The 16,074-nt window shown below is 43.7% G+C and overlaps 1 protein-coding gene across 1 annotated transcript; it reads left to right on the top strand.

Annotated features, from left to right (window-relative positions):
* The first annotated feature begins 834 nt into the window (after positions 1-834).
* On the top strand, positions 835-15,698 carry LOC147230983 (macrophage mannose receptor 1). The gene is made up of 40 exons (XM_086151954.1): positions 835-889; positions 966-1,124; positions 1,909-1,991; positions 2,104-2,248; positions 2,328-2,372; positions 2,455-2,622; positions 2,891-3,010; positions 3,117-3,227; positions 3,318-3,350; positions 3,440-3,581; positions 3,680-3,822; positions 3,925-4,059; positions 4,531-4,688; positions 4,770-4,914; positions 5,019-5,073; positions 5,175-5,241; positions 5,708-5,841; positions 5,913-5,956; positions 6,092-6,265; positions 6,952-7,106; positions 7,736-7,849; positions 7,936-8,051; positions 8,928-9,079; positions 9,786-9,991; positions 10,070-10,247; positions 10,322-10,546; positions 10,628-10,797; positions 10,873-10,943; positions 11,252-11,352; positions 11,459-11,575; positions 11,763-11,900; positions 11,963-12,117; positions 12,210-12,309; positions 12,759-12,994; positions 13,698-13,881; positions 14,135-14,383; positions 14,501-14,683; positions 14,806-14,862; positions 15,169-15,314; positions 15,400-15,698. The coding sequence occupies exons 1-40, from the start codon at positions 850-852 to the stop codon at positions 15,442-15,444; spliced, it is 5,199 nt and encodes a 1,732-aa protein (XP_086008080.1). The 5' UTR covers positions 835-849; the 3' UTR covers positions 15,445-15,698.
* Positions 15,699-16,074: the final 376 nt, after the last annotated feature.

The raw sequence follows: 16,074 nt of genomic DNA, 5'->3' as shown, positions 1-16,074 counted from the left end.
ATGTACCAGACATGAACAAAGATGGGGAATTCAAATGGGTGGATGAGACGGACGTTACTTTTTCCAACTACGGTCCCGGTTGGCCCAGGAACACACAGGATCTCTGGGATTGTGGTCAGATTTTCACAGGTGAGACACGAGCCCTCATCTAAGATAAGATAAGATAAGATAAGATAAGATAAGATAAGATAAGATAAGATAAGATAAGATAATACTTCATTGATCCCCATAGGGGAAATTCCTTTTTCACCGCAGCAAACATTATAATGTCAAAAAATGTAAAATTAAATATGAATATAAATATAAACAGAGAGACAGAGGATAGCAAGACATCCAAGAATAAATAGACAGCAGCAACAACATCAGGGATAAGAATGGACAGCGTAAACAAACCGTAAGGGTGAAAAATACACATCCAGAAATAAATGACAATATAAATAGAGGGACAATAGTAATGGCAAGAATGAAATCCATAAAAATAGGCAGGATGTGTGCAGGCTGGGACCCACAAGGAGAAGAAAGACAGCAGAGTTAGAGCGTGGCATGTGAATGTGAGAGGTAATGAGATTTTGGAAGCAGCGCAGGTGCACCTCAGGCCGGTCAAAGTTGTAAAAATGACAATATCAACAAATATGAGACTAAATATAGATAAGAGACCCACGAAGAATAGACAGCAAAATGAACAATAATAAGGATAAAAATAGACGACAGGGTAAAAAAAAAACAACAGCGTGAGGGGGAAGCAGGCCGTCAGAGAGAAACAGCAGGCTTTGTGTTTCTTCCCAAGGAAATTACGAGGGGAAATGGGAAACAACCACCTGCTTCAAAAAGCTGGGTTACATTTGCGAGATGACGGGCGGAAAAACGCCGAAACCAACTTCAGCTCCAGGTCTGTCAAAGTGGTCTTCCTCTTCTACTCACCTGGTTGTAATCACAAATTATTAACTAGCCGTTAAATCATTTAGATTCCCACTGTGACCCCGGATACTTGTTGTACGGGGACTTCTGCTATCATTTTGAATCCGAGAGCGTGAAAACATGGCAGGATGCCGAGGCTGAGTGTAGCAGGCAGCGAGGTCATCTGGCCAGCTTCCACTCGGAGGAGGATCTCAGTTTCCTGATCGGTGAGTTTATTTTGATATTTAAACATTTACGCATCGTCGAGATGCCGTCGGGTCGTTCCGTGCCAGAGGGTTTTGCGCCGCGGGGCTGAAACAGGCTGCCGATGTCCTTGCCTAGCAGAATATAATCCCGCTGACTCTGCCGGATCCCCAGATATCAGACTAACAACCATACAAGGGACCCAATTTGGCCGACGGTGGTTTATTTTGTTTGACGATAGCTCATCGAAATGTCATGCGAAGATTAAGTTTCCCGTCTCCGATGTCTCGGTCCGTTCAGCTCGACCGACCGACTCGAGCCAAAAGTCCTCCGGCTTTTTTGGACGGTTAATGAGTCGATGGGAGGAGGGAAGGGGGCGCGTTCTCATCTGGGCGATCCTTTCTTTTCAGAATACTGATGCCAGTTTACAATAATATACCAGTAACAACAACAACAAAAAAACATGGATTGAAATGTCCTTATTCATCAAGACAAGGTTTTAAAATGTAAACAACAAGGCTTTTAAACAATTTGATTGTGCAAATACATGCATTTGTAATAAAACGAACTTGTAGAAATGTGTTTTATTTCCACGCCGTGTGTTCTTCGGGCTAAAAATGCAGACCGGTAACAACGACGGCAATCAACGCTCAAAAATGTCTAAGTTGTAGCATTATCTGGTACGGTGGAGTGAGTCAATAAAGTTAAAGGGCCTAAGAAAACAACAATTTATTAAGCTAATATTAGTTGCAAATGGAAAACCGCATCTTAAACTAATCCACTCGACGATCTTTTCCGGATCCGAAGCTCACATGTCAGCGGCGTCCTGGGTGGGACTGAACGACATCGACATCGAGAACCACTTTGTGTTCACCGACGGAACTCCCTCAGTGAGTGCACGAGTCCGTCGTCTCCCTTTCACGCCGTCGTCGTGTAAACTGGAAGCCCGCGGGGACGAGGCTTCGCTTTCTCATCTGAGCCGTTTTATCTTCTGCGTCCCAGGACTTCCTGCCGTGGGCTTCGCAGCAGCCGGACAACTGGCAGGACAACGAGGACTGCGCGCACGTCACGGGGCTAAATCATCCCGAACCCGGGAAACTCAACGACGACTTGTGCGCGTCCACCAGAGAGTTTATTTGCAAAAAAGGTGACGGGTGCTTCTTCTGATTTTAAATTCGTGCCGAGTGTTGAGGTCATCTGATTGTTTTGGCTTCGTCTGTCCGCAGCCAAAGGACCCGGACCGCCGCCGCAGCCCCCGACATCTGGACCAGGTTCACGTCACGCTACAGCCATCCAAGACACTTGAGAAGCACTTATCCTTACATGGATGTGCGTGTTGTTTCACGTGTGCAGGATGGAACGATAAATGCGGGTCCTGGATTTCCGACCCCTTCAATGACTTCTGTTACCTGTTCAACTACCTGTCCATGAGGACGTGGGCCGAGGCCCGGGCCGACTGCCTGAACCAGGGAGGCGACCTGATCAGCATCACCGATCCCTTCGAACAGGCCTTCATACACGGTACAAAATTATACAACCGTAGCGCTTCCTTTTCCAATAAAAAAAAAAAAAAAATCACAATTTTCTCTTTAATTTTCTTTCCAAATCTCTAGAATGAGGTTCGAGAGTTCAGCAGAGTTGTGTCTGAGGAAGCCGCTGACGTTTTAAAAATTTAGTTTGACAGCCGTCAGGCGTGATATTAATAAAGAATTCTTGGGAATAAAATATCCATTCTGTCTGGGCGACTTTATGTTTTACCTTAATTTGATTTTCAATGCATTCTCTCAAGGTGTGATCCAGGAGAGCCCGACGGGGATCTCTCTGTGGATGGGCGGTCACGACTCCATCACGGAGGGCGGCTGGGAATGGACGGACGGCTCGCCGTTCAGATACATCCGCTGGAACGCAGGTTGGACTGAGGCCGACTGTGGGGTTTGATTTGTTTTTTAAAAAAAAAAAAAAAAAACGCCGTCGCAAGGACCGTGCTCATGCAGCCAACTTGATTTTGCACGCAGGTAACCCGGACAACTACTTCGGCGAAGACTGTCTGTCCATACTCATCAACAACGGCTACTGGAACGACGACGACTGCGAGAACAACCGGGGATACATCTGCAAGCGCAGGGGTCGGACACGCTGCTTGGATTTTCGTCAAGCACAAACAAGCAAAGGATGAATAATGACTTGCGTGGGTAACTTTCTGCTCCCTCTTTCAGGAAAGAAACCCGGGCCGCCTCCACCCCATGACGGTAAAGACACGCCGTAGTGATGAAGCAATGTTTTCTCAAGGGTTTGACTCAAAACGGTAAGTACAGGATACGTTACGTGCTTGTTGTAGGTTTCATGACGGCGGTCGTGTGTCAGGACTCGTCGGCTGTCCTCCATTGCCCGAAGGAGAGCGTCATAAACATCCAGTCCGCTTTCTACGGACGACAGAGCGATGACATCTGCCCGCACTTGGGGGGATCAGGAGGTGCCGCGCAACAGATACTCAGTCCAATGCAACTCTCGTCTGCGTGTATCTTTTCATCGCACGGAAAATAATGTTGTGTGTTTTTGTTTGCTTTTCTGCAGGGAGCTGCACGGTGAGCGGAATCCTCCCTCACATCCGGAAACGCTGTGACAACCGTGCCTTCTGCTTTGCGTACGCTCACACGGAGGTGGACCCCTGCCCCGCCGTGTACAAGTACCTGCAGATTACCTACAGTTGTGAACAGAAAGGTCGGTTCTTTTGTTTAGTTGATTTAAAAACAAACCTTTAGAACTAAACTGCTTATAATATGTGTGTTTTTTTTTTTTTTTTGTGTGTGTGGTTGCACTCAGTGTGTCTGCACGGCCTTGGCGTCGAAGACGGGAGGATCGCAGACTCCCAGCTCTCGGCCTCTTCCTCGCTGGGTGCCAACACTCCCAGCAAAGCCCGCTTGAATGGAAATTTCTGCTGGAAGCCCAGAGGAGATGGTGAGTCAGAGCCCAGAGGATAAATATAGATTCAGAAGACAAATCAAAATATTCTTTTTTTTTTTTTTCATTTCCACATTCTTGATGTGTTACAGTGTTCTTATGCTAGTCTTTTTAGTTAATGCTGCTGCAACATAGGTCCAGAGGCACCGACATATGGAAAAAGGACACTTATTATTCATGTTCTGGATAAAAAAAAAATTGCAAAGTATTAATCTCAAACCATCTCAATTGTTGTTTAGTAATTTTAACATTTTTTTGAGAGATGAAGCCTAACAAGAAACTCGAAATAGTGGGATCATTGGGAGAAATAACATGTTTAAATTTAGCCTTGAAGGAATTCATTGTTTTTTTTGTGCCGCAATTACAAGCCCAAATCAAATACGTACATGGTTCAGTTCTGAGTTAGAGCATGTAAAAGTGTTCAATTTGCAAGAAAAGTATGAAATTTATCTGATGTTTTGTTTTCAGCCGCCTCCAGCTGGATCCAGGTGAACCTGGGCCAAAAAAGAAAAGTAACGGGAATAGTGATCCAGGGGTGTCCATTGGCCGACCATTGGGTCACCAAATTTAAAATCCAGCACAGTATCAACGGGCGGACTTGGACCGATTACACCGCCGACGGGCCGGTGAGCAGCGCGAGCTCGTCAGCGGGTAAAGCGGAGATGCGATGTCAGAATACAAACCTTCGGGATGTCCGTCATTTTCAGTTCCTACCGGGTTCAGCGGACCGAGACTCTCCCGACACTCAGCTGCTGGGGACGCCCGTGTCGGCGCAGTACGTCCGTATCCTCCCTCTGGAGTTCAAAGGTCAGGCGGGGCTGCGGTTCGACGTCTTGGGATGCACACCCGACTGTAAGGAAACCCATTTCCTGTCTTCGTTCGATGACATGAAAATAAATAAATCATCGCTTTGCATTTTCCATGCCGTTCAAGGAGAAAAAACTATTTCTCTATAGATGCAATCACGTGTGCGAACAAACCCAACTTCAACTTTGCCAGTGATCGAATGACGTGAGTCCAAGTACTTCTGAAATCTGAAATTGTGTTTATATTTTCTAGATCAGTCAACTCATCACACATGCTAATGCTATTGCTGCTAATGTGTTTTTCAGGGTCCACTGCCCTGCAGGCTGCGCTAACGCCGGTTACATCGTGTACGGTACAAGCGTGTACCGCGGGGTACGAGAACGCCGCTCTGCTTGGAGGTTGAGCCGAAAGGCTCCGAGGCCATGTGAAATGTTTACCGATTTTCCATTGAAGGAGAAATCAACATAGATGCGAATCATCAGAATAAGCAGTTTACGCCTTCTTCTATTTTGCTATCTGAACAATAATAATACATTTTATTCAAAAGTGTTTATCAGGAAGTCCAAGGACATAGTAAGTTTTTTTGGTTTTCTTTTTAAATTGGAAACCACTTCATTAACAGAAACCTAGCCTATTAATTAATTGTATTTATTGAATCTTTTCAGTCATATTACCATCTCTCTTTATCCAAGCAGGATGTCTATTTTAAGATATCATGGTCACAAAAGTAAATCATGATTAGCAATGAATTGTCCCCGAACAAATCCAGGAAAGCCGTACCTACACGGTAAAATCTGTTGAATCACAACTTCTCGTCCCATCTGGTCTCCTCTCGCAGGACTCCAACATCTGTGCGGCCGCCATCCACGCAGGAGTGGTCCTGAACGAAAACGGGGGAGACTGCACTTTGCTGAAAGCTCCGGGACAGGACTTCTACGCCGGCTCCTCCAGGAACGGCATCTCCACAAGACAGTAAGAAAAGATGACTATCAACGCAAATCCTCTCTGAAAATCAGAAGTAATCACACATTTAATCTCTGCAGATTTGATGGAAACTATGACGTGTCCTACTCTTTTGCAGACGGAGGTGGGTGAATTTGCATTTGTAAAGCGTAAAAATTCCACCTGGCAGACATAGATTTCCAGTGTAATACTATCTTTATGTGTATCACGACAATAATACTTCACCAGAAACGTTTAAATCCCCTTCTTTCACGCGCAGAGCTGAGATGTCCAGGCCTCGACTGGTACGAGTTTGGAGATTTCTGCTACAGGCCTTTTGGAGACAAAAAGACGTGGCACGATGCACAGGACTCGTGCAGGAGTCTCCGAGCAGAACTCCTTTCCATCCTTTCAATAACAGAGCAGAGCTGGCTGGAAAGCTACTTGTACCAGGGTACGGATTTAGAAACAACATTACGTTCATCATTTTTTTTTTTTTTGCCCTTGTTGTTGTCATTTGTTTCAGATCCTGTTTATTTTTTATGTGTTCTTATCCTTGTTATTGTCTTTGTCCTTCTAATTGTCTCTTCTATTTCTAGTTGTATTCATATTAATTGATATTGTTATTGTTGCGCTGCTGTGACAAACGAATTTCCCCTATGGGGATAAAGAAAGTCTTATCAATCTTTCAATCTTAAAATCTAAAAAAAAAAAAAAAAAAAAAAAAAAAAACTCACTCACTTACTGTAAATTGTAATCATTTAATTTAATTTATCTGTATATATGTTCATAACTGTGCAATATTTCATGACAGCTACATGTACAATATTTTTTCATACTCTTGTGCACTCCTTATCTTTCACTTGTTACTGAAGACATTTTATAGTTTTCTCTTGTTACTTAACACACTGTATAGTTTATTTGTATTTCTTATTCTCCCTTTTTCTCTTATATTTTACTGTTTATACAAGTTTTCGAATATTATTTTTTAATTGTTGTATTTTTCTTGCAACTCTGGCACAACAATGTCCTTCAGGATAAATAAAGTTGCTCTTATTCTTATTACTATTCTCATCTTTCACGCTCTAACGTTCAGCCTGTTGATATATAAGACGTGTAAATATGTCTTGTCCTTTCCAGCCACGAGTGACGTGTGGACGGGGCTCAATGACCTGCAGGTGTCTGGGATGTTCACCTGGTCGGATCAACACTGGACCACGTTCACGCACTGGGCCCCGGGAGAGCCCAACAACCACGACGGCTTCAGCGAGGACTGTGTGGAGATGCTTCATCAGGTGAGGATGAGGAGCGGAGGGACATAGATTTAATAATCAAAAATAAGAGAAAAGATCAGATTGGAGTATATGATTGAATAAAATAGTTTAAGGTGGTAGAAAAGATGTTATAGAAGGTGCTGCTGGAGAAAATGAAAGAAAAGCTATGAATACACGAGAGGATTAAGGTAGAGGATGTTGAGGACCAAAAAATTAGCAATAAAAGGATTGAACACAAGAAGAGATAAGTGATGTAATAAGAAGATACAAGAAAGATAAAGCTGAGGGAAACACAAGAATATGGAGTAAGAAATTCTTTAGCCCAAAGGGGAAATTTGAGTGTTACAGCAACAGTATGCAATGTTTAGGTGAAAAGCACAGGACAAATAAATAGAGGCAGTCCTTCTTCTTCTTCTTCCTCCTCATCTTCTCATATCATGCGTTTCCATGTTGCCCCGTCCTCGTCTCCCTCGGCAACCCACTGACCGCATTTAGATCATCTGTCCGAGAAAACAAAATAAGAAAATGGAACAAGATGACTCGAAAGAAATGGATGTAAATGCCGTTATTAGTAATATTCATGTCGACACAAGTTTTTTTTTTTTGAAAGAACTACGGTCATTTGGTTATTACCTTTACTTCTGATACAGACAGGCAGATGGAATGATGTGTCCTGCACTGAGCTCAACACCTACATTTGCAAAATGCCCAAAGCCCATTACCTTCCCCCCTCCGTCCAGCCCACCCAGTATGGCTGCCCTCAGGTAAAACGATTCTTTGATTTTGTCGTACGTTTTTGGTCATTCTTGAGTGAGAGCACTGGCGTGCTGACCTGTGTCGCCGGTGTCAGGGCTGGGACGCCTACGGCTACGCCTGTTATTGGATGGAGGAGAGCGCCAGGAGCTGGGAGGATGCCAAGGCCTTCTGCAAAGATCAGGACGGCTTCCTGCTGCACATTGGAGACGTGTGAGTACGGCAACATGCTTGAGAACCTGCAAGAATCTTGCAATGGGGATCTTAAGTAGTAAGACCGGATCCTTCTGCGCCAACAGTTAAATGTCGGGTGAACAAATGATTCAGCATTGTATTACGATATTTTGAGTACTGATACTAGAACATTAAGTGTAAATCTTATTTTTATTGACACACTAGGTCAGGGGTCGGCAACCCTGTGGCTTGTGAAAATAATGAACAAGTATTTAATTGAATTTTTTTCAGTTTGTTCATTTTTAATATGTACTTCAAATTTGAAGATTATGGGGATCATGCAACATCTAAATAATCAGTGTTATAATATTTTTGTCGCGCTGAATAAGCGACTGCACTCGCCATTAAAAGGATGACCGCACACAGAGAGAGGAAACAGTAGGACAGAATTTTTGGTTTACACCCAGTGGATAATTTAATTTTTTTTTTTTTTTTTTTCCCATGAATACAAGAAGGACTCAAATAGACATTTGTGTTTTGGTTAAAAGTAACCTTCAATCCAAGGTTTTTTTTTCCAAGTTCAAAATATTTTGTTGCATGCAAAAATGTCATTGTTTTTTTTTCTGCAGCTGTTCAAAAAAAAAAAAAGCGACATTTTATTTCCCCGTGACCCAGAGTGCAGAATAAGCAGCAGACGTTGTATGGATGGATATTTTGTTTATACATAGCACAAAGGCTAAAAAAATAGCGTTATATGCCGTGTTAATTCATTTTAAATTTCAAAAGGGTTGTGTGACATTGTGCTTCTCCTGTATCAAACAGCAGCTGTCCATAGTTTCTTTGGGATTGGCACATGAGAATAATAATAATCTGTTTTTACAAAAACTGTGTTGTTTTTAATGTGTTTTACTGCAGGTACGAACAGGCACATTTTACTGTGGTGCTGTCGGGGAAGACCGGTCTGTGGTGGATCGGCCTGCGCGCCAAAGGGGGAGTTAGTGGAGTGGAGTATCTCTGGGACAATGGCTCGCCTCTCACTTTCACTCACTGGGACAGGAACCAGCCAGGTGTGGACCGGCGACGCATCCATTGGCATCTATTTCTTTTTTGGTGTTGGGTGATTTTATATCCAGACAATGTTGGACAAAAACCTTGCACTGGTTTTGACAGTGTGCTGCCGGTGTAATACTTCTTGGTAATTATGATCATATATTTACAAACTGCGCATCAAAAAGGCTCAAAACATTTCAGGCCTCAATTTAATGTCAATTTTAAAACCAAACAAACTGATACTTATACTTGCAAGAAACTGCATAGACTCAACAAAAGGGTACTTCAAATGGCTGGAAAACCACCCAAAACCTTGGAATGAACCCAGTCTGCTTTTATAATTAAGTCTGTTCTGTATATCTAAAGGCTCCGCTGTTTAGAAGAGTTTGTAATTTATATCGTCATAATCGAATATATTGCATATTTACCTGGGACAAATCCCGGTTCCAGTAGTAGCAGTAGTAGTCCCCAATATATACAACTTAAATTGTATATATTTTCAAAGCGCAACCGTTTTTTTTTTTTTTTTTTTTTTTTTATTTTACTCTATTTCTTTATTGCTTGATAAGTGTTTTTTTTCTTATGACTTATTCTCTCATCTTAAATTTCCTATGACAGGGTGCTGTCATAACATGGCAAATACAGCACCTGTGTATATCATTGTACATTTGGTGAATAAAGAGATTCTGATCCAAACGCACATCTTGACACTCCTGTCTCCAGACAACGAGGACGGCACATGCGTGGCCATGACAACGGGCCAGATTGGCGCCTTCTGGGACGACAAGCGGTGCACAGAGAAATCGTCCTTCATCTGTGAGAAACCCAGACCCGACATCAGCCCGCCCACCAAGCCCCCGACGCCGCCTCCGGCACAGGGCTGCGCCGACGGCTGGAGCGCCCTGCCACACTTCAGGAACTGTTTCAAGGTAGAGAGGAAAGCAAGTGTGACACCATCACAGTTGGGAAAACTGGCCAGGCTAATACGGTGACTGACGGTATACCAGCTCTTCCATAAAGTGGATTGGTCTCTGAAGAAGAGCTGGGCGGCAGCGTATCGGGACTGCGTCGCCAGAGGAGCCGACCTGGTCAGCATCCACTCCCCGGAGGAGGAGGAGTTCCTGGCTCTGTACACCAAGGGAGCCAGCTCTTGGATCGGCCTCAGGCACAACGCCGTGGTGGGAGGTGGGTCGACGCGTGGAGGTGAAGAGAAACAATTTCCACCGACGCCTGACAGATCTCTCCCGCAACTTTTCCAGGCTACACCTGGAGTGACGGAACACCGCTCTCGCACACCAACTGGGGTCACGGGGAGCCCAACAACCACGAGGGTCGGGAAGATTGCGTGGAGATTGTGAGCAGCGCCAACGGCACCTTCTCCTGGTGGAATGACCTCAGCTGTGACGCTCACCAAGACTGGATATGTATGATCACCAAAGGAAAGAATCCCATCGCGCCGCCAAAGCCTCCACCACCGATACCAGGTAAGTTTAACCCCAAAAAAACCTCATCAAATGTATACGAGTATGCTTTTTGAGTATGTCTTGTATCTTACCTTACCTCAGCTCACGACTGTGGCAGCAACCCAGGATGGAGGAAGAACAACAACATCTGCTACTATTACAACGACACCGACATCGTGGACTTCCACACGGCCAGGAGACGCTGCTACGCCGAGAAGGCCAGGCTGGTCTCCATCCTCGACCAAAACGAGCACACCTACGTCAGCACCATGGTCAGCATCTGGACGTATTTTTCTATTGAAAGCAGTGTTTTTGTTTTCTGTTTTATGTAATTGTTGCTCTCCTAGGTTGGAACGGGCCAGGCAGCTTCAGCGTGGATTGGACTGAGGATGTTCGGGATTGCAGGAGGACAATACATGTACGTTTAAAACATTTCTATTTTAATTTGGGTATCATTTCAGTGTGAGAGAGATCTTTCGGGTGTCGGTGCAACACACACTTGCAATTTGTCCATTTGCCGTGATTATGTCATTAAATGTCGCAAATTTGGACATTTTTACTGCTAAATATGGCACTTTGCACTTGGAGCTCCATGCATAAAACTTACGAGCATTTAACACCTAAAACTCCTCAGAAATAATACATTCTCAGAGCAAAATGTAGCATTTGTTACCACACGGATCATCAGTTGTTCCTATAATCCAGGGCAATGTTCTTCCTGCGCAGGTGGTTGGATTCTTCCCCTCTGACATTCACTCACTGGAGTCCCGGTGAACCCAACAATGCCGGCGGACAGGAGCAGTGTGTTCAGATGAACCGACATCAAGGTGCTAGAATTCTGCCGAAAGTCACGTTATTTACACATGCGTTTCTGCCAAACACAGCGGTGACGTTAACCGGAGTTTTTTTTTTTTTTTTTCATTTATTTTAAAGGTGGATGGAATGATGCCAACTGCGGTGTGGTCGCAGGCTACGTCTGTAAGAAAGATCCAGGAGATAACCACACTCCTCCTCCACCCACACAGCCCTGGGAAGGAAACTGTCCTGCAGGTGAATATTGACAGAATATATTGGGGGCGGGGGGGGGGGGGGGGGGGGTAATTTTGATGGTATTCTAAACAAAGAAGCATTTTATAAATGCAGGGTGTACAATTTTGAACTTGTGTCTTACAAATGACATTTGAAGGACATTTCAGGCCAAGAGCATTAACAGAACCCTTCCCTTCCTTCCCTCCAGGCTGGATGCGTTTCAAGGACAAATGTTTCATGTTTAAAGGAAAGAAAAACGATATTAAGGCCAACTGGTCACAAGCAAGGAGCTGGTGCAAAGACCAAGGAGGAGAGTTGGCCATTATCGATGACCAGTACGAAAACGGTAAGGCGCAGCCTGACCTCAACAGTCCACTGAATCTGGAACGAACGACGTCTCCCTTTCAGACTTCGTGTCCAGTTACTTGAGGGACCTGGAGCTTCCCACGTGGATCGGCCTGTCGGATCTCCTGTCGGAGAACCAGTACGTGTGGAGCGATGGGGTCAGTCCGGTGCTTTACACCAATTGGAACAGCAAAGAGCCCAACAATGCAGGAGGAGCGGTGAGGATGTTTGACTCGTGCTGTACTTACTTTGTTGTGGTAATCGGCGCGAACACACAGGACTGACAATAACACGGCTTCCTTGTCAACAGGAACACTGCGTGGCAATAAGTCACGGCCCGACTGTGACCGGAAGGTGGAACGATGATGCCTGTCATAAGGCTCAGAGCTTTGTTTGCTACAGGAGGAGATGTCAGTAAATGTTCCAAGTTCTTCTTGTAATTAAAAGTCAAAAAAGAAAAAAAAAAAAAAAATCGATATATTGATTGCTACCTGCCCGTGCTGTCTGAACCCAAGTTCTTACCTACTGATTTCCTAACCACTTTTATAAAATTGGTTAAACCTCATAAAGTCTTTTTTAATCTTGCCTGAATGAAAAGTACTCCAGGGGGGGAAACAGCTTTTTTTTCCCATCAATTTTCGGCTGTGCTCAATATGAAAATCGTAACAAATGACAATCTAGAGGAATAAACTACAATTGTTTTAAATCGTCCCGCAGAGGAGTCATTTCAAATATAATATTCCAAATACAATGGACAAGAAAATAAAAAAATATAAGGTCTGCAGCAAAATAATGCACTTTAATCCCTATTCATTTTTTTTTTTTTCCAATTATATTTTTTTATCTGTCTCAACTTAAGCAAGCAGCATCAAACCTCCTGCGCCAACAAGGAGCCCCTGCCCAGCAGGCTACATCTCCTGGTACCAGAACTGCTACAAACTGGTGGAGGAGCCGGCGAGCTGGGACGCGGCTCAGACAACCTGCAGGAAACACGGCGGGAACCTGGCCAGCATCGACATGAGCTACGACCAGGCCTTCGTGGCTGGCGTGGTGCTGCAGGGCAAGGGGGATGCCTGGATTGGACTCCGACGAGAGGTGCTCGGCAGACGGCACACGCCGTAAATGTTTGAATAATTTTACTAGAATGGACGTGGTTTATTTGGGAACATGCTGGGAACATGGGAACATGAATCAATGTTACTGAAAATGTCAGTTGTGTAAATCCAAACTGACTTGGAACTTCAGTAAATATCAATAGTTAAGTCTTTAATTGTGCTATAAAGCTGTATATACAGTACTCTAAAATGGTCTGAAAGCACCTTTGACCAAACACTTTTCTTTAAACAATTGCAAAATATTCAAATGAAATCTCCTTTGCTCAGGATTTCACAATTTATGAAATCACCCTCACAGAGCCTACTTTGTCTGCAAAGATAAACCACACTGATTACAAATAGCCTCTACAAAAGCGGAATACAAGTCAATATAGTGTTAAGAGTTTTAACTTCACCAAATTAAATCCAACTTTATAAACAGCAACTCTAGCAAATAAAAATAGCTGGTTTGAATATCACGGTATTTAAAGATATAAAACTTTGTATTTGACTTTTTTGTCACTAGTAAATATACATTTAATCATTCTATATCCAACCCTGAAAATAACCATGGTCTGGATCTATTGACTTAAACAAAAACCATGTAGACACTCACATTTTTAATATTACTAGAACGTTGCCTTCTAATTTTGGATGAGTAAATCTTTTAGCCGTTGAACCCGAGCTCACATCATGTTGTGCAGGATGACGGCTCCTACACGTGGACGGATGGCTGGCCGATCTTCTTCACCCAGTGGGGACCCGGAGAGCCCAGTTACATCAAGGATGAGGGTTGTGTAAGCATGCATGCCTCGCCGTGGTTTCACGGCACCTGGAACGACACAAAGTGTGACCAGGCAAAACCCTTCATCTGCAAGATCACCTCAGGTGGGAAAGTATGAAAAATTGTCAGCAAAATAACATACATAACTATGTGATTACCTGAAAGGAAGAAATATTTTTTTGAAAAGGATGGTCTACTCCTGCCATAAGTCGAAATTTCATACACAAGTCTGGATATATCTAGTGTGTGTGCACGAGTTCTGGCAATTTTATATTGACTAAAAACTTGCCTCAGTCTATGCACAAATGTAAAAAAAAAAAAAAAGCATGATGGATTCATCGAAGTGTCATTTCACAGAGAGACCGCCGCCAACGCCCGCACCTGGTGATGGCAAGTGTCTGCCCTCCTGGAGAGCCTTCGGCAGGTACTGTTACTTCGTGTACAACGGGCAGCAGGGCTTCTCCTGGCCAGACTCCCAACATTACTGCCAGGTGGTCAAGGCGGAGCTGGTGTCCATACACAGCAGGGCCGAGGTGGAGTTCATCAGGAGCCTCAACTACACGAGACACCACCACATCTGGATCGGCCTGACCAGGGACGCCAACTGTGAGTGAAGGAGGTCATCTAAAAAGCTGTGAATAATTCATTCATTTATGTGGAAATCTTTTTTGATGCCATACATTTCTTAAGAATAAAAGGTAGTTCTTATGTGTGTGGTTTTAGTTGGCTGGGGCTGGACGGACAGGACGTCCCTGGGCTTCCTTAACTGGGCTCCAAATGAGCCCAATGAAGCCTTCCACCCTGGTCATGTAGCCCAGGAGAACTGCGTTGAAATGTATGACGACGGACGATGGAATGACAACAACTGCCTGCAGAAGAGAGGTTTTGCATGTCGCCACCGTCAGTGTAAGGATTTTGCCATTCTTCCTATTTGATTAAATCTCAGAGAGCAGAATGAATTAAAAAAAAAAAAAAAGACAAATGCAGCTGGAGACAGCAAGATGAACGGCTTCTGCAAACTCTTGCAGATTATACAACAGATGATGATGGCAACCCAGTTTTTCCCACTGATGGTCCAGGTGGCAGTAAGTAACAAAACTTTCAAATATTACTTCTCTACCACATCTAAACTCTTCCTCCTTTCACATTAAATCTTTTTGCATGTATCATTATAGTCTGTGAGAGTTCAGCTTAGAAAAGAAACCTACTGTGCCTTCATGCATTATGGCTGCCAATTTTATAGACTTGATCAGGCAATCACCTTTACAGTTATTTTATATCATCTGTCAAGGGAGAATGCAACACCGTGTTGTTGACATTTTTTCTCGATGGCATTCAGAACAATCTAATTGGCACTGATACGACATCTTTTGAATTCTCTGTCTCTTCAGACGGAGGAGTGATCGCTGGTGCCGTCTTCGCGGTCTTTGTGATTTTGGCCTTGATAGCTGGGCTGCTCTACTATGTGTTCAGAGTGCGGGGATACAGGCTGAGCGGGCTCAGCCTGCCGACAAGGACGACCGCCGGTGCCGATTTGGTAAGTACTCACACAGCCTGGTTCGCTCGAGTTGAGGACGGTGGATTGTTTGTGGGTGAGCAAAATTTGTGTTCTTCTGTTTCAGCCAACTTTTGCCAACCCTAACTTTGCGGATGCGTCAAACACATAAAGCAGTTTTGGTAAAATACATCAGACGTTTTCAAAACAAATCAGAGATGTTGTGTAACTGAAGTATAGTTATATATTGTATATATTCCAATTCTTTAAACCAAGGAGTGTATTATATTCTGCCAAGTTGCACTTACATACTTTGACAGTTGTTTTTACTGCAGTTTTGTAATTGCCAGGGCCTAAGTCATTCAGAAATGTTGTAAATGTAATCGCTCTTTTGTTTAAAAAGAATAAAACTGAACCAATGCTCATTTCCAGTGTTTATTTTCATCTCTGTACACTGCAACACAAATTCTTTACATACTTTACAAAAGGGAGGGACAAAAAAAAAAAAAAAACATCCTTTCCTTCAAATGTCTTATACTATTTAGACGAAGTGTGTGAACTGGTGGCAGAATCATTCAAATACTAAGCACCAGCAAACACAAATGATGAAACAAAGCCACAGGCCGGAGAAGAAAACATAACACAGATACAGCTCTAATGTCAAATGCCAAACTATGCCGTTTCAACTTGTGTACAGTGCAGACATCCGTCGGGAAAATCTTGAATGATCATTTCTATAGCAGCCTGCTGTACATAAAAAGAATCCCACATGCCATGGCACCTGTGTACACACTCCTTACTT

The sequence above is a fragment of the Fistularia commersonii genome, chromosome 9 (assembly GCF_037954325.1).
Source record: "Fistularia commersonii isolate RoL2024-O1a breed Wild chromosome 9, RoL_Fcom_v1.0, whole genome shotgun sequence".
Classification (NCBI taxonomy): domain Eukaryota; kingdom Metazoa; phylum Chordata; class Actinopteri; order Syngnathiformes; family Fistulariidae; genus Fistularia; species Fistularia commersonii.
This window is presented reverse-complemented; position numbering and strand designations above follow the sequence as displayed.

What these genes read in the sequence shown, in the direction of transcription:
- LOC147230983 (XM_086151954.1), top strand. Translation starts at nt 850, where the DNA reads ATGACGGGCGGAAAAACGCCGAAACCAACTTCAGCTCCAG. An exon ending in AACGGCATCTCCACAAGACA is followed by an intron (nt 5,842 to 5,912) that starts GTAAGAAAAGAT and finishes TAATCTCTGCAG; the next exon opens with ATTTGATGGAAACTATGACG. An exon ending in ACTTCAGGAACTGTTTCAAG is followed by an intron (nt 9,992 to 10,069) that starts GTAGAGAGGAAA and finishes ACGGTATACCAG; the next exon opens with CTCTTCCATAAAGTGGATTG.